This window comes from Trachypithecus francoisi, unplaced genomic scaffold (genome assembly GCF_009764315.1).
Source record: "Trachypithecus francoisi isolate TF-2019V2 unplaced genomic scaffold, Tfra_2.0 Lachesis_group8, whole genome shotgun sequence".
NCBI lineage: Eukaryota > Metazoa > Chordata > Mammalia > Primates > Cercopithecidae > Trachypithecus > Trachypithecus francoisi.
Window position 1 is genome coordinate 106506640 of NW_022681473.1, and position 20696 is coordinate 106527335.

A 20696-nucleotide genomic window follows, 5' to 3' on the forward strand; every position below is an offset into this window, starting at 1 on the left:
TGTGGGTAAAGAAGCTGCATGAGCCCCCATAATAGCTCGATTTTCTCTGTGAATTGGACTTCTGAGAAGGAAGCACACAGAGAGATGATGGTTCTTTAAGAAACCCATCTGCCCTGCTCCCCTCTCCAGCTGGAGACAAGGTGCCTCCACAGACTTAAACCTCTGGCCTGAGGTATGAGGTATGTTCCATCCTCACCCCATCTTCCCCGCCCCCAGTCAACCACAACCAACTCCTGAAGGCCCTCGCAAGGGGCAAAGTCCACAGGCCACATCCTGATTGCTAACTGGGTTATGATTTAACTTCAACCCCTCACTTATCAACCTCTCTCTGTCAACACAATCGAGTCTTTCCTCTCCTACACACCACTGGCCTTGATGCACACTGTTTGCCAGAATCGAGAACCTCTGATCAGAAAACCCCTCCATTTTTGGCTCTGGTGCCTGCATGTTCCTCTCTGTTCCTGGCTGTCTCCCACTAGCTTAGGATCACTTCCCGCTCCACTCTAGCGCATACAGCACCTCCCTTGAAACCAAGTATGCTGACTTTGGACATCAACGCAGATCCTTCCCTGAGCTTCTGTATCTTTACATCAATAGACGACCCTGGCAATGAGTGGGGTCTGGCAGAGGATTGGTATTCACTAAATTAGCTCCCCTGTCCTTGGCCTAGCAGCGGGGCCAGAACTAGGGTGAGGCAAGTCAGGCACCTGAGGAGCCACCTCTGAGGAGGCATCATTCTCAGGGTTGTGCAAGGCCAGAGTCAGCACCTGAGAGGGATGCCTTCTTCAATTTTGCATCCTACGAACCTCTCCAGCCTCACTCTAGTCCTGGCCCCATGCACCAGCCAGGAGGTCCCTCAGTGCCCCCCAGCCAAATGTTAGATACCTCGAGGCTCTTCTGGGCTGACATGCAGCACAATAGTTTTCTTGAACACCAGGTTCCCTAGGTGGATACTGCAGGTGTAGTTTCCTCCGTCTGACTCCCTCACTCCTTGAAGCATGATGGAACCGTCATTGCGGAAAATGTCCCCCACCAGGTTCACACGATTCTGGAAGTGGCCCCAGCTCTGGGAGTACCCCACGGACATATTGAGTTTGTGGTAGTAACGAAACACAATCTCCTCCTAGAAGGGGAAGGCAAAAAGTATGAGATTGTGAGGACTGGAGTGGAGCGGGGAGCGGAGAAAATGGAGGAGGGAAGATCTCAGGACTCCCAAGGCCCTGCTAGGTGAAGGCAGTAAGGGTATTTTCAGAAAGCTTTAAATAACACAAAGTCATGTACACATACACATGTGCATGTGTGTGTGCTTGTGAAGGACATCACCAACCCATGAACAGTTGTTCCATCTGAACAGAAGGATGAGAAAAGGAGGACTTTCATTTTGTGTACCTTTCCAATAAAAAAAGCAAAAGTATACTTTTATTCTTGATGACATTTCTAGTTGGATTTCCAATAGGAACCTGAAACATGTCTAAAACGGAACTCTTCATCTTTCCCCCAAACCAGTTCTTTCCAGTCCATCCCATTTTGGTACATGGCAATGCCAGATACTCAGGCTAAAAATCTTGGAGTCATCCTTAATTTCTTTCTGGAAAAAATCACATCAAATCCCTCAGCAAATCCTATCACCTCAACCTTCAAAATATATCCCCAATCCAGCCAGTCCTCACCTCCTCCACTGATACCATTCTGGTCCAGCTCATCTCTCACCTGGGTTCCTGCAACAGCTTTCTTACTTGTCTCCCTGCTTATTCACTATGACAATCTATTTTCAGCAGATGAGCCTTTAAAAATGTAAGTTAAATCATGTTACTCCTGTGCTCAAAACCCTTCATTGCCCCTACTCCCATTTATACCAAAATGCAAGGCCCTGCATGACCCAGCCCATCTCCCTTTTCCTCTGACTTCAACTTCTACTTGCTCTTCCCTCACCTACTTAGGTCACTGCACTCCAGCCACATGGACCTCTTGGCTGCTCTTTGCATACTGACTGCAGGGCCTTTGCACTTGCTACTGTCTATGACTGCAAGAACATTCTTCCCCCTACACACATGCAGGATTCACTCCCCGACTTCCTTCACACCTCTCCTCAAATGTCATCTCAGTATGGCCTCCCCAAGCACCCACATAACAAAAACCACAAAGTCCAGCTTTATTGTTCCCCATAGGCTCTTACTATTGCCTGATGTATTATACACTTCTTTATTATTTTATGTGTATCTCCCTCATCTTAGTTGTAAGTTTCCCATCAGGTCAGGGGTTTTGAGTATTCTTCATATAGCAGATGCTTTAAAAACAACTTGTTAAATGAATATTGGCATTTAAAGAAAAGGCATGTAGATTGCTTTTTTAAAGCTTTTAAGAAAAGTTCATGGGTATGTAGACACAAACGTGAATGAAGTGACCTGGCCCCTAACATTTGTCTCTCGTGATTCAAATTCAGAACCTCAAAATGTCAACTCTCATCCTATTTTCTCCTGTGAATCACTCAATGGATGACATTTAAATGCATGGCAAGCTCTCAGGGGTGAACCTGGGACCGGATGTAATTCCCCTTACTCCATCATGATGTCACCCACTGTGACCCACTCAGATAGTATAGAGGAATCAAGTGCAAATGACTTTGTTAGAGAGATGACCTGGAATATGTTTTAATTTATAAAAGTTAATCTTTAATAAATTTTGCACCTTAACTTTTATTAATAACAAGTTACTTGGGATATCCCCATAATACATGTCGACCCATAAATATACGACCACATCATGTTGAGATCTACTGGTCTAATGAATGAACTTGCTGTTTACTGCTTTATAGATCTCCCAAGAAATACCCCTCACCCTGGCCCCCAGGATTGATCAATCCCAGCATGTGAAGTACCCATGAAAACTCCTTCCATCACATAAATGGGACAATGGAGCACAGATGAAAAGTCACAGAACTAACCCTAGTAAGAATAAAAGTGTAATCATTTTTATGCCTAGCCCATTGCTTTCCTGGCTGGGCCACAAAAATCATCTCCCTCATTCTCCCACGGACTCTACACAAAGGAAAAGGGAGAAAGAAGGAAACTAAAATGTAGGGGCCAAGTCATGTACAAAATGCTTTACATGTACAATTTCACATTGGCATCTAAAAGTTAAGCATCATCATCATCTTCTTGTTCTTCTTCTTCTGCATTAGAGTTATCTTTCCCACCAGAAAGCTGAAATTGCTAGGAGAAGATCCAGTTCTGATAAGCCCCAAAGCCCAGGCTCTTGCAACACCTCCTCATGTGCCTGATTCTACCTCTGTCCTGACACCATCAGCCAGAGCCTTCTCTAACACAGTGATGTTTCCTCCTTGTTACCTTTGCGCGCCGTCCTGAAAATATCCATTCTACCTTGGTCACGTGTTTCACTTCTGTGCTCTGGAAAACACATCCCATCCGAATCATTTCACCCACGTGGACCATGAGCTCTGAGGATAAAACAGTAAATCAAGTCAGACTCAAGTTATAATCTATAGAAGTCAAAGACTTTCTAGAAGAGATCATGGTTAGCCAAAGACCCTCAGCAGCAAAAATCACTGTCACCACCAAACACTATATATATTCCCTCTGTAGGTGATCCAGAGGATTCCATGTGGGCAAAGTACTCAGAGCCTCCTCCCTCAGACCAGCACAGCAGCATCCCCAAGATGAGAATACCCTCTAGCTGCCCACATGTACCAAACCCGAGAGTTTCTGCTGTCTCCATACCGCCATAAACACTTTCTGGTCCTCTTTGATTCCTTTCTCTTTCCCCTTTTTCAGAATTCCTCCCATGAACTCTAATTTCACATCAAGTTTGTACTAAAGGAAGTATGGAAAATCTCAAAGCCCCTACTTTATGTTCATCGTCTTAGATACCAACATCTGCTTAGCATAAACAGGAAGTGGAAAGTTATAGAACTCTCATTCTTATATTTAACCCACTGACTCTCCCAACTAAAAAATGAACCATGGGTAACTTTCTTCAACTTCTTTTATTCTTTTTCTTTTATTCTAGGACCTAGTTCTGGCCTTGGTACAAGTCACAGGACTTCTTGCTAATTAGGCCAAGACAAAAGACAGCTTTCTCCTTGACTTTTCTTTCTGTTTTAATCCTGCTCTCTCCTGCCCCCACCCTCCCCTCTTCCCCTGCTTCTGGCTTTCCAACTCCTAGGCTCTTCCTTCTGCCTATTGTATGTACAAGCAGCTGACCCACCATATGTTTATTACATAAGTCATTTTAAGTGGCCCGTGAAAAAGAAAAGAAGTGGAAAGATATTTCTGATTTTTCAGTAATGCTCTATGCAAATCAACCACAAAGTTGATTAAGCAATGAAAGGCAGGGTGGTGTATAAGGAAGACACAAGTCTAGGTCTTAAGTGCACAGAATTCCTTCAAAAGAGTGTTAAGCAAAGATCACGAGGGAACAGGGTGCATAAGCCACCCTTTTATCCAAACTGTTTCCCTGGGAGAAGAGTAACTTCCTGCCCAGCAGGAGAAATGCACAATAGGAGGAAAGCAAAAGAAAATATTATGAACTCTAAAATCTATGGAAGGAATTATTTTGAAAGCGATAAAAAATTTACTCCAAAGAATACCAGCAAGGAAGCAAACTCCCTTTAAATCTATCAGCACATTAAGAATTAAACTCTATTTTTAAAATGCAATAATAACAACTGAACATTCTGAGTCATTTCAATGCACCAGCCATGTGCTAGACACCCTGTACACGGTAGATCAGTTAGTCATTACAATATTTTGAGGTTTGTATGACTACTCTCCCATTTTACAGAGAAGGAGAGTAAAGGAGCCCAATGCCACATGGCCAGTAAAAGGTAAAGCCAACATTTAAGCTCAGACCTGAGTGAAGGCAAAGCCCAGGTTTTCTCACTCACTCTACTGTGGCACCCCAGATAAGTAGAATGATGGCTGATTCTAGAGCAAAAGTAGAGGACATTAATCTAATTATTATTTTCATCTATAGTATTTAAATTAAGAACTATGAAAAAAAGAATTGAAGTGGTAGAATCATAGACTGTCAACTGAAGGGTAAACTTTGTAGAGAAAATTATAGATGACTGCAAAAAATGGAGTTGCCACATTGGTGGAGGCAACTTACATAAAGCAAGTTGGAGCACTTTCCACTAGGCAAAATTGTTAGGGGTTGGATCTATTCCCATTCTAGCTGGAATTAAAAAAAAAAAAAAAATACAGTTTGCTCCACTAGCCACTGGGGAAATATCTGACTACCTCTAACATTGCCCTAGCCTGTTCCATGGATTCCTGAGCTCTTGAAATGGACTCCTTGTAATACCAGCAATTTGGGGAGGCTGAGGCAGGAGGATCACTTGAGCCCAGGGATTTGAGACCAGCCTGGGCAAGGTAGGGAGACCCCGTCTCTACTTAAACAAACAAACAAAGTCAGGCATGTTGATGCATATCTATGGACCTAGCTACTAGGGAGACTGAGGCAGAAGGATCACTTGAACCCAGGAGTTCAAGGCTATAGTGAGCCGTGATTGTACCACTGCAACTCCAGAGCCTGGGTGACAGAGCAAGACCCTACCTCAAAAAAAAAAAAAAAAAGAAGAGAGAATCCTTGGGCACAGGCATCTGATTTGCTTCTTCTTCCGGGAGAACCAGAGCTTTGGAATTAAGAGGAAAATGACAATAAGGATAATTAGGAGAGGGGCCAGAGGCCACCTCCTACAACTCCATTTTTTAGAAATTGGATTCAAGCAAGGGATGCTAACTCAATAACTTCATTCATTCCACAAATGCTTATTAATTGCTTACTCTGTACCAGGGGCTGTGCCCAGGCAAGCAGGGAAGACACAAGGGAATGGGTGTGATGAGTGTCGTAAGAGAGGAAGGAAGGGTGCACTGGAGGAGCTCATGAATAAAGCTGGGAGGCCAAGGACCTAAGCTAGCTACAGGTGGGAAATGGCCCCAGATTCTAGTTCCCTAACTACATTGCAAAGTTTCCTGGGGTCACAGACCGTTCCTTCTATTTCACAATCTTAAAGAATGCATCTAGTTCTGCAGCTTGCAAACTTTTACTTTCATTTATGTATTTTTTTGTAAGTGTTTATATCAATAAGCAAAACTAAATTTTAGAGACACTGGCTGACATTAGTTTGGATATCATTAGTTTATTATAAAAGAGAGACATGGAAATTATTTACACGATGAAAGATTTCAGAACTCCAGTGGAATGAGTGGCTTCACATGAGACTTTTTCAACAGTGATTTATTTCAATATATATACTTTCCAAGAATCCACCATCTCTAAATAAGGAATGATCCCTGTCATCCAGAACTACTTTGGTGCCTCCATATTCTAGATCCCGGGGAAAGAATTTTATCTCCAGCTTTCAGGCTAACTGGTTGAATCTCTCCACCCTTTCCTTTGGAGCCCAATACAACAGCTTCTACAGTTGCTTGCAATATTTTTGAGATTTTTCTGGAAGCATAATGCCTCCTTTGGTTACAGTCTCAGCTGCGTTCCTTTCAACTAATATCCAAAGAGGCAAAAAAAAAAAAAACTTTCTAAATGACTCGGGCCACCGTAGCTTATACTCTCCCTTTCAAACTGCTTGAAAGCAGCAGAATCCTTATTCAAACCAAATCTTACCTGGTAGCTCAATGAATACAACAGGAAAAAGGAAAAGGACTTTGGTTGCAATGCAGGTGGGAGCCTGGGGTCCTATCTGAGCAGATATGTCTGCTACCAACCCCCTGCCCCACTTTTACCCTTCATGTTCCTTGGAACTTAAGGTTTTACAGAGCACAAATTTTAAAACCACCCATCTACCACTCCCTCCACTTATAAATGGAAAAATAAAGTGCAAAGAGTTAGAAAGATCTGTTCCTTTCTTCTTTTTTTTTCTTTTTTAAGAGTCAGGGTCTCAGCTCTGTTACCCAGGCTGGATTGCAGTGGTGCAATCACAGCTCACTGCAGCCTCCACCTCCTGGGCTCCAAGTGATCCTCTCACCGCAGTCTCCCTAGTACATGAAACCACCACAGTCATGTGCCATCACGCCCAGCATTTTTTTTTTTTTTTTTTTTTTTTTTTTTTTTTTTTTAGACATAGGGTCTCGCCGTGTTGCCCAAGCTAGTCTCAAACTGGCCTCAAGTGATCCTCCCACCTCAGGCTCCCAAAGTGTTAGGATTACAGGTGTGAGCCATCACACCCATCCTTTTTTTTTTTTTTTCTTTTTTTAGATAGAGTCTTGCTCTATCACCCAGGCTAGAATGCAGAGGTACCATCATAGCTCACTGCAGCCTTGAACCCCCGGGCTCAAGAAATCCTTCTGCCTCAGTCTCCCAAAATGCTAGGATTACAGGCATGAGCCACTGAGCCTGGCCTGCTCATTTCTTTTCTATCCCCCAGAACACCTAACATAGGGTACCTATAAAATACAGATGTAGCATCAATGTGGATAACTGATGAAAGGTATTAGGGCATAGTAAAAAAGAACATGGACTCTGTTGTCAGAGGTGCCAGGGATCAAGTACCAGTTATGCCATTTAATAAATATGTGTCCAAAACATATTTGGACACATATGTGAACAAAACATCCTTCACAGGGCTTTTGGGAGGAGGAAATGTGTTTAAAGTAATAATACAATAATTATCAATATTTTATTTAATAAAATAACTATATTTTTATTATGATCATTTTTTGAAGATTCACTCTGTGGTAAGTACTTAGCCCAAAGGCTGGCATTTGCTCAAGGTAATCAGTTTCCTTGCCTCTTGCACATGAAATCTCTTGCCCCTTGGCCCCTCTTTAAGTAAGCATTTGCGTACCTTTAGGCTCCTCTGGTAGCACATGCAGTACCACCACCTTCTTGAACACCTGGCTTTCCCCTTTGACGCGGATTTCACAGGTATAGGTTCCCTGGTCAGCCTCTTGCACATCTTGGAGCAGGAGAGAACCATCATTGTATAAGATGTCCCCCATCAACTGTACGCGGTTCTGGAAGCGCCCTATAGGCACACTGAGATTGGAGTAATAGTATAGCACATATTCATCCTGAAGGGCAAAACAGTGTTGGAGAAAATCAAAAGAGGTGCCAGACCGAGGATCCTGGATCCCAGAGACTCTGTTATGTGGGGGTAGCAGAGCTATCATCATGATCATGATCCAAAAGCATTTGGTACCCAGTTAATAAAAATAATGTGCCAGGCAACAGTCCGACTTGCACAAGCTCTGCGGCTCACTTTCTACAAGGACAAATAGAGAAATGTGGTCCACATTTTATTTCTTACAGTTTAAGGTAAAATATAGCACCCACTCTGAAGATCACTCTACGGTTTTAAACTTACAACTTTTGAAAACCATCTCTCATTTTCACCCTAGTTTCTACCACGGCCCCAGATTAGATGGCATTCAGATGCATGATCTATTTTCACTAGTGCTGTGGCTGGTGTTGGCGTGAGAATTCCAGGCATGGCCGGCTGGCTGCCACTTCTCTCATCTCTACCCTCCTCCCGGCAGCAGTATCATAACACAAAAGGAGTCATCCACAGGCAATGGTTCCAGGCTGGGCCCTGGGGAATTCTTTTGTTTTTGGTTTTGGTTTTGTATTGTTTTCCTCCGTCACCCAGGCTGGAGTGCAGTGCACAATCACAGCTCACTGCAGCCTTCACCTCCTAGGCTCAGGTGATCCTCCCACCTCAGTCTCCCAAGTAGCTGGGACTACAGGTACATGCCACTGCAGCCAGTTAATTTTATGTTTGTTTTTTTTGTAGAGATGGGGTTTTGCCATGTTGCCCAGGCTGGTCTCAAACTCTTGAGCTCAAGTGATCCCCCCGCCTCAGCCTCCCAAAGTGCTGGGATTACAGGCGTGAGTTACCACACCCAGCAGAAATTCTTACTCTACTTACACCATGGACCTATCCCTCTTGTAAAAATAAAGGCCAATAAAAATTTGAGTGAGAGTAGCGTTATAGGGACAACAGGGAGTGTGCTCTGAGCTACAAAAACAATATTTTATTTGCAAACATTGGGAGTTTCTTGTTAGTAACAAACTACTTGGGATGTTTTTCACAAATGATCCTGATGTACGAGTATCTATACAGACTCTCTGATGAGGCTTAATACACTGTTCCTCACTCCAAAGAGCTCCATGAAAGACCCTCACCCAGCCATGCTGCATCTGCTCATCCCAACACTTTCAGCAGCCACAAAAGAGAAAAGGATGATTCCCCAGCACATAAATGGAGCAGTGAAAAACTCTGAAAGAATCTGTTCTCCTCCCCACCACAAAAAAGATCACTGTGGTATAGTTCTTATGCCTAGTTCAGAGCCCTCCTTTCTAGAACCTTGGAATTTACCCCTCTCACCCGCTTCTGCTACTTAACAAAGGGTAGAGATAAAGGAAGGAAACTAAAAGAATTTCATGTGCAAGAACAAGGAACCTCTCATTTCATGTGTGTGTCTCCCATTAGCCCCTTAACTGCTTGAAAGATAAGCATTACCATTATTGTAATTGCCTTCCTCTTCACAGCTCAGGAAGCTAAGATCAACAAGGTTGAGTAACTTACTTACCTAGCTGATAACATAGCCAAGTTCCTGAGCTAGTGCGAGGCCCAGTTCTGATCATCTCCAAAGCCCCGGCTCTTGTAACACCTCCTGGTGGCACCTGATGCCTGACTCTCACACCACTCTGTCCTGACACCAGCAGTCAGGGGCTTCTATTACATAATGATGTTTCCCCCGCGTTACCTTGGCATGCTCTCCTGATGAGAGAATCCAGTCTATCTTGAATATGCATTTGTCTTCTGTGCTCTGGAAAACACATCCCATCAGAGCTGAATCACCCACATGGACTGTTAGCTCAGTGGGGGAAACATTCAAGTCATTCAGGCCCAAAGAATAATCTATGGAAGTCAAAGGCAAGAGGACACATCATTTAGACAAATACTCTCAACAACAAAAATCAATTTCAATCATGGAGTACTAAACACCCCTCTCCCTGGATGATCCAACATAGACAAAGTCCTCAGAGGCGTGTTCAAAGGCAGCATGGCATCCCTGTCCTCTAGTTACCTATATGGCTCATCAGAAGGGTTCTGCAGTCTTCATACTACAATAAATGCTGTCTGGCTCCCTCCTCCTATCTAGTCCCTTACGCTTTTCTGGAATTCTTCCTCCCAACCTTTCTAAAGAAATAAGGGAAACCCTGGAAGTCTCTCCTTTCTGATCATCAATTTAGACACCCACCTCCACTTACCAGGAAATGGGATGTTCCTTGCTCTTAAGTCTCCCACTGGTCCCCTCTCTGAAAAAAGATCCTTTTGTCTACTTCCTCTTCGTCTTTTAGTTCCTTTACAAAAGCTTATTTCTGCATTTGCTGGCTGATTCTGGCTGTAGGGCAGGTCCTTATAATTAGGCCACCACAGAACATAGCTTTCCTCCTGCATTTCCACTGTGTTTGTCCTCTCCCTGCCTCACCCCTCCAGCTTTGTCATCAGCTTTCCAGCCTCTAGGTGCTTCACACAGGGACCCCTGTCCATTATCTCTATGTTGCTCTAGCAATTTCAAGAGGTCACTACAAGAAAAAAACACTACATGGATATTTCTGTTTTCACATGATATGCTCTATGCAAAGAGACAACAAAATCAAAAAAGATACATTTAGATGCTGCCCAGTTCATATCAGAGAAGAGCCAAGTGACGGAAATGAACAGAAAATGTGCCAGTCTTTTCATGCAAGCTGTTTCCCTGAGAGAAGAGAGTTAACTTCCTGCCCAACAGCAGGCTCACACAGCAGGGAGGACACAAAAGAAAACATCAACTCTAAACCCTTCAGAGGGAATTATTTTGAAAGAAATCAAAATTATCTCCAACAAATATTTGGAATTTTCCTGTAAGGAAGAATTGAGCAACTCCACGTGTGGTTGAAAGTGTAATAAGCGAATTTAATACTAAGAACACCGTGCGTAGAATTAAATGAAGAACTGCTAGGAAGCAACAACAGCAACCAAAGCAAAGAGAAACTGATGTTTGAAGGGCAATCTTAGTAGAGAAACAGCTGAAGAAGATGAGATTTTCTGCAAGAAAAGAAAACCTCTCCACAAAAACTACAAAACCCCCAGTGCCACCAAGTCACCACACACAGGGGTTGGACTAGTGGCTTTCTGGATTGGAGGGCAAAAACCTGCAGGCTGCTCCACAGATCTCTGGGAAAATGTCTATATGCCTTCTGAGATCATTATAACCCTGCTTCTTTGAGAAAAATTCTCTAATGGGCCGGGGGCGATGGCTCAAGCCTATAATCCCAGCACTTTGGGAGGCCAAGACGGGTGGATCACGAGGTCAGGAGATCGAGACCATCCTGGCTAACACGGTGAAACCCCGTCTCTACTAAAAAATACAAAAACTAGCCGGGCGAGGTGGCGGCGCCTGTAGTCCCAGCTACTTGGAGGGCTGAGGTAGGAGAATGGCCTAAACCCCGGAGGCGGAGCTTGCAGTGAGCTGAGATCCAGCCACTGCACTCCAGCCTGGGTGACAGAGTGAGACTCTGTCTCAAAAAAAAAAAAAAGAAAAGAAAAGAAAAATTCTCTAATGAACACCATTTTGTTGTGCGTGCATTTGTGCATGTTTGTACACACTCTGTATTGCCTAGAATAGGAACAAAGGCAACCCTGTTATATACTTTGCTGAGTCAGGGTTTAAATCACTGTCCAAAGTTCAAAAAATGATGATAAAGAGAAAAAGAAAAGGCTATGAGAGCAAAGCACCTGATTAATTTCTCCTCCTTCCAGAACTACACCCATGGGATAAAGAAAAAAGCATGGGGGAAAGGATGAAAACCTGGAAACCAGTGGAGATGAGCAACAAGAAGCCCAGCACTTAGGTGGAGGCGTAAAGAGGAGACTAATCTGGTCCGAGGAGATGGCCAGGTCAGGCTCCTCAGAAGTAAGTGGAGCATAAGGGGAAACCTGAAGGGTAAGGAAGCCTTGGGCGGGCTTGCTAGGGTGAAGTGTTAGGAGGAAGGTTCCAGGCAAAGGAAACCACCACAAATTGGGAAAGAGCTCAGTGAATTTGAGGAACCACAAGAACACTAGCATGGCTGTAGCATGAAAACAGCTCTGGGTCTCTCTTTGGTAATTTCAGTTCCTGATTCAAGGCGAACTGTGGTTTTAAAGAAAACAATTTAAAGTGCAGGAATGCCACAGAGAAACTTTCTTTTTGTCACGTAAGAGGGTCCCAGAACACCCTTTAGGACCCAAAGCCATTCTGTTTCTAATGGAAACAGGAAGATTCAGCTTCCCAAGAAACCATAAGCTAGCTGGCTTCAAAAACAGCTGCTTCAACAAAACTGTGAAGTTCCACATTAGGATTTCCACCTTCAAGAAACCCAGGGGAACTGAAAATATATAAAATTGGCTTTTAATAATGCACAGAACTTAGGAGAAATCAAATACCCCACACAGTTCCTTAGCTTCTACTTACCCAGTAACACTGGCAGCAGGATGAGTTTCAGTAGGCAAAACATGCTGCTCTCAACTTTCAAACCTTAAGGTAAAAGAACAAAAATCAGAAAATCATGTCAAGAGAAGTTCATTAACTTAAAAAACCAATAGTGAAGGACTATATGGAGCAGCCTCTGTTTGAGACACTGGTATGCAGCATTGAACAAGAAAAACAAGACGAGATCCCAGCTCATTTGCAGTTTGCATGTAGCGGGAGGTGGAGAAAAAAGAAGCAAATGAACGAATGAATAAGAAAATACCAGATGTCAATAAGTGCTATGATGCAACAAAACAGAGTAGTGTTTGAAGAGTCACTTGGGGGCTGCTTTAGATTGGCCGTAAGGCAAGATTAGATGAAAGTTGCTTTTATAGAGGAAAAAAAAAGCAAACGATTGCAGGATGCCCTTGAGATGACAACCCTAGACCTTCCACTACCTGTGTGTTTCACACAAACAAAAAATTACAGGATATCCAGTCTGAAATTTTCCCCCATCTCTCCACCTAAATTAGAATTACTGCTTTTTTGGGAGGAAGAGGTGGGGGGCAGGAACAGAGTCTCACTCTGTTGCCCAGGCTGGAGTGCAGTGACGTGATCTCTAGGGCTCAAGCAACCTTCTTATCTCAGCCTCCCGAGTAGCTGGGACTACAGGCATGTTACACCACGCTTGCTAATTTTTGTTTTTTAGTTTTTTGGGTTTTTTTTGTTAGTAGTAGAGAGGTCTCTCTGTGTTGCCCAAGCTGCTCTCAAACTCCTGGGCTTAAGTGATCCTCCACCTCAGCCTCCCAAAGTGTTGGGATTATAGGCATGGGCCACTGCGCCTGGCCCACGGTGAACTTTTTATCTTTTTTTTTTTTTTTTAACTTTTTAAAGGCAGGGCAGTGTGGCTAGAATGAGAATTGGGCTGTGCATTGGACAAAAGTATGTGTTTGATATGCATGTTATCTCTGTAGTATTCATTTCATTGCATTCACCAGTCCCTGGAAAGGGATTCACCGTTCTACAAACTACCCCCAAATTTTCTTAGCTAAACAGAAGAACCCTGACTCTCAGGAGTTACAGTGCAACCAGTCTTGGGTTCCCACCTACTACTGCACCTGGTCTCAGCCGAGGTCTTTACCCCCGGCCACCCGGCCACTGGCGAGATTCCACCTCAGGATCTGCTAAGAGGAACAATGTGTTTTTTGCAATAACAACAAGGTACCCCGCCCAGCTCTGCTGGGACATCTGGCACATATGGTAGCCGTTTTAATTAATAAAAATTGATTACTTAAGACCTTCCTTAATCGTATTTTCCAATCAACAAAATCCTCTACCTGGAAAATCAGAGTTAAGCTATTCAAGGAAGTTCCTACCTTAGGTCCCACTTACACAGAGAGGTCAGCTGATCTTGCTGAACCTGTTTCCTTGCCATTAAAAGGGATTGAAAAGGAAAGGATCTAATAGGATAATGTAGATAACAGTGCTTTGAAAATGGGAAGCATTACCATGGAAGATTCTTTATATAGATAAGAGTCAGAAACAGAGTTTGTAGTTTTAGGGGAGATTTCAGGTTCTGAGCTTCTGCCTTACTAAGAATGGCAAATGATGAATCAGAATGAACTGGAAACTTAAGTTTCCATTTTTGAACCTTGTTGTAACAATGTGGATAATAATTACACTGAGTGAGATATACCAGGAGTCACATAGATTCCCCTAAACAAAAGAAGCTCTAATGAAAACACAGACCTCTCTCAACATAACCAAAACCCCATTCCTGCTCCATGCCACCCACCTTGCCCCATACATACATGGATGAGGGTCATAAGGGGCTTCCTTTATGGTATGTCCTAACGTTAGTTCATCACATCTGGGACATCTGTTGCCTTCCCCAGGGAGTTGGTTGTGCTCCCTCCTCTGCCCAGAAAATAGCACTTAGCAGTGGGACATTCCCCCAGCAGCTCACCAACTGCAAGGAGGAGTAATGACTAATTTATGTGTCTGCCACCAACTCAAGTCTGCAGACTCTAAAAGGTAGCACCATACGTGCCTTGTTTATACGTGTGTCCTGGTACCATGTTACAGTGCCGGTAAAATGCCTGGCATATACTGAATAAATGCTCATAGCTGACAATGTGACCATTAAGTTGAAATCAACTTAAAGGCATCTTGCAGCAGCCCCCGCTCCACTCTATTCTAGGAGGAAGCCAGCAACTCTAAAAAGATTCTAAATTTCGGCACTAAACCTGAGTAACTCAGAGCCACACCCAAACCATCTTCAAACAAATTCTAAGAAACATAAGTATCATGAATAGAAGACACTCATTGTCAGTCCTACATACTCAAACGCACCATTAGAATTCGGTGAAGAGAGAAGCAATGATTTTAGCGGAAAAATTACTAAGAGTTTTTTTTAAACGCTCTTCTGGGCTCAGAACTTCCTTTAACTAACTCTTTGATCTTTGGGAAAATCACTGGGCCTTGTTTTCAATATTAAAAGATCAGACCTTTTTCTTAATAGAGCAGCACACTAGTAATCAGTAGTTGATATGTAATAAAGCCGAGAAGGTTAATGCCAGGCCCTGGGTGCTTTACACATTAACTGATTTAATCCTCACAACCACCTCATGAGGTTTTACAGATGAGGAAATGAGGCAGAGAATGGCAACGTGACTTGCCTGAGAACACAGAGCAAGTGGCAGAGCGAGGATTCAAACCCAGGCATCCTGGATCCGAGCCTGTGCCTTTGCCACACTATGCTGTTCCTCCACATTTGAGAAAGTAACCAATATTTTAGAGCAAAGCTTTTCTGAACTTTATTTGTCAAAAGAAGATTAATCTGTTCCTCCTGACTGAATGGTCTTCCAATCCGCCTTGCTCAGGCCTTCACCCAGTTAACACCTGCTCATCGCTCACATCTCAAGTTAAATGTCATCTCCTCGGGAAACCTCTCCTCAACCATTCATCCCAGGACAGGTCCCCAAGCCACATGTCTTTTTTCTTTATCTTGAGATGGAGTTTCAGTTTGTTGCCTAGGCTGGAGTGCAATGGCATGATCTGGGCTCACTGCAACCTCCGCCTCCCAGGTTCAAGTGATTCTTCTGCCTCAGCCTCCTGGGTAGCTGGGATTACAGGCATGTGCCACCATGCCCGGCTAACTTTGTATTTTTAGTAGAGGCAGGGTTTCACCATGCTGGCCATGCTGGTCTCAAACTCTCCACCTCAGGTGATCTGCCCACCTCAGCCTACCAAAGTGCTGGGACTACAGGTGTAAGCTACCACGCCCAGCAGCCACATGTCTTAATAGTACCTCTACCTTTCCTTTAGGGTATGAGCCACTATGTCTATTTATTTGGGTGCTCATTTAATTAAGACCTGCTCTCTACCTCCACTCCCAACACTATAAGCTCCATGAAGCCAAGAGCCATGCCCATGAGCCACCACCCTTCCAGGGCCAGCGTGGTGTGACATACAGGGACATGCTCAGTAACTACTTGTCAAATGAGTTCATAACACCTTGGACATTTACCAAGAACACTGAGTTTGAATTTCCTAGTTCGTTGACAGATATTTGCAAATTCCTCTCTATATATTCACCAACACACACAAATTCTGAATTTTTGTATACATTTAGCTGAATAACAAAATTCTGATTTCACATATAGATAAATAAAATGAATCTCCATTTTTTTAAAAATCCAGCAAAAATATTCAGAAGCACCTTAAGCACCTTGATAAGAGACACCATTGAAATTCTCAGCTTCTACCCTACTTCCTTCTCTTTCCAGATACTAATTTATCTCCCCAGCAGATGTTTTGAGATAATTCTCCATAGTAAGTTACCTCATCTGTTGGCCAAATATTTTGACCTGAGCTCATGGTTCTTTCACAATGTAAATTCTGGCAAATACCTTCTGTCTTTCTAGGGGGTTATGACTATCAGGATCTTCTTTTCTATTACTAATAGTGTAGGAGGGTTAAAAATGGGCAAATGGTCTGAACAGACATTTCTCAAAAGAAGACATACAAATGGCCAACATATATATGAAAAAAAATTCTCAATATCAGTAATCATGGAAATGCAGATGAAACCCACAATGAGTTATCGTCTCACTCCAGTTAGGGTGGTTATTATCAAAAAGACAAACACACACACGCACACAAATGCTGGTGAGGATGCAGAGAAAAGGGGACTCTTACACATTGTTGGTAGGAATGCAAAGTAGCACAGCCACTATGGAGAACAGTATGTGTGTAGTCCTGATAAGTAAGCAACAATGAGGAGAGGCCCCAGTTCGGGGAGGGCCCAAGTGCGGAAGAACAATGAACGACTGTTCTGAGACACAGCTAATCAACCTGAGGGCATAATGACTTCTATGGGCAAAATGACCTCTTTCACAGGTAGCCCCCTCCAGCACCACCCTATAAAACTTCCCTTCAGCCTCTGCCTCTTTGCAGACAGCGCTTTCTCTGCTGTGCTGCCCATTACAACCTTGCAACATATTTTCATACCTTCTCTAATAAATCTGCCTTCTTTCCTATGACTGTCTTGGTAAATACATTTGCTGCCAGTGACGTCGGCCCTAGCTAGTCACTACCCGCAACATTTTGGTGATCCAAAAGGGGATTGCTTGGGGACCTCTCCCCTACTCTCTCCCTTGCCTCTCCTCCAACTCCAATGTCTCGGTGCACAGCATCCAAGTTTGGAGACAAGTGAAGGTCCTGGCCAGGGCCACTCCCCAGTGGACCAGAAGGTCCTGGTGAGAAGTCGTCACCCAACCAGAGTTTGCTTTTCTTTTCAGTTTTCAATGGAAACAAACTCTAGTATCCCTCTGGCAACTTATGACAACAGGCCAGGGCCACTTCCTGGTGTGGCCTGAAGGCCAGGGGCTGAAGAGTCTTGTCTGCCTTGCCCAGGAGAGAGGAAAACCCTCTCCTACCTTTTCTGGTCAAAAGTCCCTCTATATGTCACAATTGGCACATGTGGTTTGGGGGACTCACACCCTCCTCTTTCTCACTCTAAATTCTCACCGTGAAGACAGGCAGACCTCCTGCTCTGGATATTCCCAAACTAGGTGAGCTCAAGCAACCTCAGAGCAGTGAGTCTCCCCATTCCCCTCCCGTCCTCATACCTGAACCAATCATCCGGTGCAAGGCCCCAGTGCCGAGAGGTCTTTCTGATAGCTGGGATGCCCTTTAGAAAGTGCACCCAAGTCCGTCAGTGAATGTGAGTGGAACACGTATCCTCAGCGAGAAGCCCCAAGAGAAAGCAGTTTGTGTCCCCAGCAGACACTAGCCCCCAGAGGCTGGCTCATCATTTTCCAGTCCCACCATGGGACAAATCCCATCTGTTCCTTCAGACTCACCTCTGCATTGCATCCTAAAACATTGAGACAAATTTAACCCTCAGACTCTCAAAAAGAAACACCTAACTTTCTTGTGTAATACAGCATGGCCCCTATGCAAAAAAATCTTCAACTTAGCCCCATCAGTCTTTTACAACCAAGAGCAGAATGAGGAGGGCAGGGCTAAGGAGAAAGAAAAATGCAGGGACAAAAGGCAGGCTCAATTGTTGGCTGATTTAGAAGCCCTCGGCCCCCAGTTGCCCTAAGGACACTCCTCCAGGTAAGTGCCCTCAGTACAGATGGCCAGGCCACTGGAAGGCAAACCGCCCCAATGGGATACATGGGAAAAAGCCCTTCACAGCTTGCCCCCTCTGCCACAAGCTCAGCTGCTGAAAATGGGACTGTTCTGAGGGCTGAAAGGCCCTGAGGACAGAATTCTAGCCCCTGATGGCCTTAAACTGAAGCGGGCTCGCTGCCCCGGCTGAATTCCAAATCACAACAAAACAAAGCCAAGGGTGACTCCGGAAGTGGCAAGTAAAATTATCCATTTCCCCTTTGAGTTCAAGAGCTGCCTGTCATGGAGACGCCTCCTCTCCCCCTTTCTGGAACTACCTTTTGCCTATATGGTAAAAATCTGGAAAATCACTATCTGGAGTTTAACAGGCTTTAAGACTGAGTCACTGTTGGAATTGAGTACACCATGTAAAGGAAAAGGCTAAATTAAAAGAAGGTGTGTAATAATATGGCTAGTCCTAGAAAGTTCTCTTGAGCAGTTAAAATTCTTTGCAAGCTTGCAAATACTCTAAACTCCTCCTGGAAAAACAACAGCGGTCACCTTGCACTATAGGTCACTGGTCCCCAATCTTTTTGGCACCAGGGACCTGTTTCATGGAAGACAATTTTTCCACAGACCAGGGAGGGTGGAGGATGATTTGGGAATGAAACTGTTCCATCTCAGATCACCAGGCATTAGATTATCATAAGAAGCATGAAACTTATATCCCTCACATGTGCAGTTCACAATAGGGTTCACACTCCTATGAGAATCTAATACCCTCGCTAATCTGAAAGGAGGCAGAGCTCAGGCAGTAATGCTTGCTTGTCTGCCTGCCACTTACTTCCTGCTGAGCGGTTCGGTTCCTAACAGGCCATGGACCAGTGCCAGTCTACTGCCCAGGGATTGGGGACCCCTGCTGTAGCTCAACTACTAGGGCTTTGCTCTCTCAGAGTGGTGCGCTGGGTTCAATTCCTGGCTTCAAAAGTGAGTCTTTTGTGGTTTAATCATTTATTGATTCTTTTCCCTTCCATGGACAGCTCCTAATTTCCTGTCTTGAAATTTTTTTCTCTGAGTTACCTTTGGGGCAATTCTAGATCTTGTAAATTGCTTACCATCTCTTTGGAGACACCTTGTGTCTCCAGACACACATGGACCTTGTGTGTCCATATTTAAGTTATCCCCTTACTTAAGGTTTATTAATTTCACATAGGAGGTTACCTTTAGGTAAAGATTCAAAAGCCAGAAATATTGGCCATTTGTCCTGGCTAAAATCTGATAACAAAAGATTTTTAAGAGATTTTTATTTTGAGAACTCCATAGTCAGAAATCAACTTAATTAAAGATGATATTTGGGCTGTATGTATACAGATATTGTTTTAAAAGCCCCTGCTAGCCAGGCACAGTGGCTCATGCCTATAATCCTAGCACTTTGAGAGGCCGAAGTGGACAGATCACTTGAGCCCAGGAGTTTGACAGCAGCCTGGGCAACTTGGCGAAACCCCATCTATATAAAAAAAAAAAAAAAATTACCTGGGCATAGTGGCAGGCACCTGTAGTCCTAGCTACTCAGGAGGCTGAAGTGGGAGGATCACTTGAGCTCAGGAGGTTGAGGCTGCAGTGAGTTGTGATCGCACCACTGCATTCCAACCTGGCAACAGAGTGAGACTCCGTCTAAATAAACAAACAAAAAGCCCCTGCTCTCCCTCTAAGAACTTCTCAGTCAATGGAATTTTGTCTTGATTCTCCATTTCTGTCTGTGTGTTTATATGTGTTGTGTGTGTAGTATTTATATAAAAGAGCTCTAATTAATTGGTTTAAAGAAACTAAAATCAAACATATTATCAGAAAAAATTGAAACTTTAATCCCTTTTAGGTCACATGACTCTAATGATTTTTAAAAATAAAGACAGTGTAAATAAAGAATGTGTTTTGGTGGGAGGTTATTAAGAAGTCATGTGAATATGGTTTCTGTTAAAGAGAATGTAATTTTGTCTAGCTCAGAGGGTTTTAACTATTGGCCTCACCTAAAAGAGTAATGGGACAGCTGGGCATGGTGGCTCACGCCTGTAATCCCAGAACTTTGGGAGGCTGAGGTGGGCAGATCACTTGAGGTCAGGAGTTTGAGACCAGCCTGGCCAACATGGCAAAACCCCATCTCTACTAAAAATACAAAAATTAGTCACGTGTGGTGTCAAGCACCTGTAATCCCAGCTACTTGGGAGGCTGAGGCAGGAGAATCACTTGAACTTGGGAGGCGGAGGTTGCAGTGAGCTGAGATTGTGGCACTGCATGCCAGCCTAGGTGACGGAGTGAGACTCTGTCTCAAAAAAAAAAAGAGTAATGGGACAAAACTGATGGTTTAAGCAAGTTGAAAAGGGTTTGTGAAGGGTTAATCTTGTGGAAAGTTCTGTAGGTACAAGCAAGTTGGCTAAGATTTAAAGGGGATTACATGGCTTTTCCATAGGTCAAACACTGAAATAAAAGCACACTGATGTAGGGCCAGAATCTGGACCCATGTGTCTGAATAATGGTTTTCTAGAGAATTTATTTGTTTAACAGAAAATTGTAAAGAATTATGAGAGGTGTGTGGACATTTTACCT

The 20696-nt window shown here is 43.7% G+C and overlaps 1 protein-coding gene across 5 annotated transcripts in view; it reads right to left on the bottom strand.

The window, feature by feature from the left end:
- The window catches only part of JAML (junction adhesion molecule like), a 34737-nt gene that overhangs the window by 8808 nt on the left and 5233 nt on the right, over positions 1 to 20696 (bottom strand). For 2 of the 5 annotated variants that reach the window (XM_033205894.1, XM_033205896.1), the window contains exons 2-6: positions 12477 to 12539; positions 9744 to 9898; positions 7823 to 8048; positions 3348 to 3457; positions 886 to 1123 (exon numbers count right to left, since the gene is read on the bottom strand). In XM_033205894.1, the coding sequence (XP_033061785.1) occupies positions 886 to 1123; positions 3348 to 3457; positions 7823 to 8048; positions 9744 to 9898; positions 12477 to 12519 (772 nt within the window). In that variant the 5' untranslated portion in view covers positions 12520 to 12539. The other 3 variants (XM_033205895.1, XM_033205893.1, XM_033205897.1) reach the window with 3 other exon arrangements.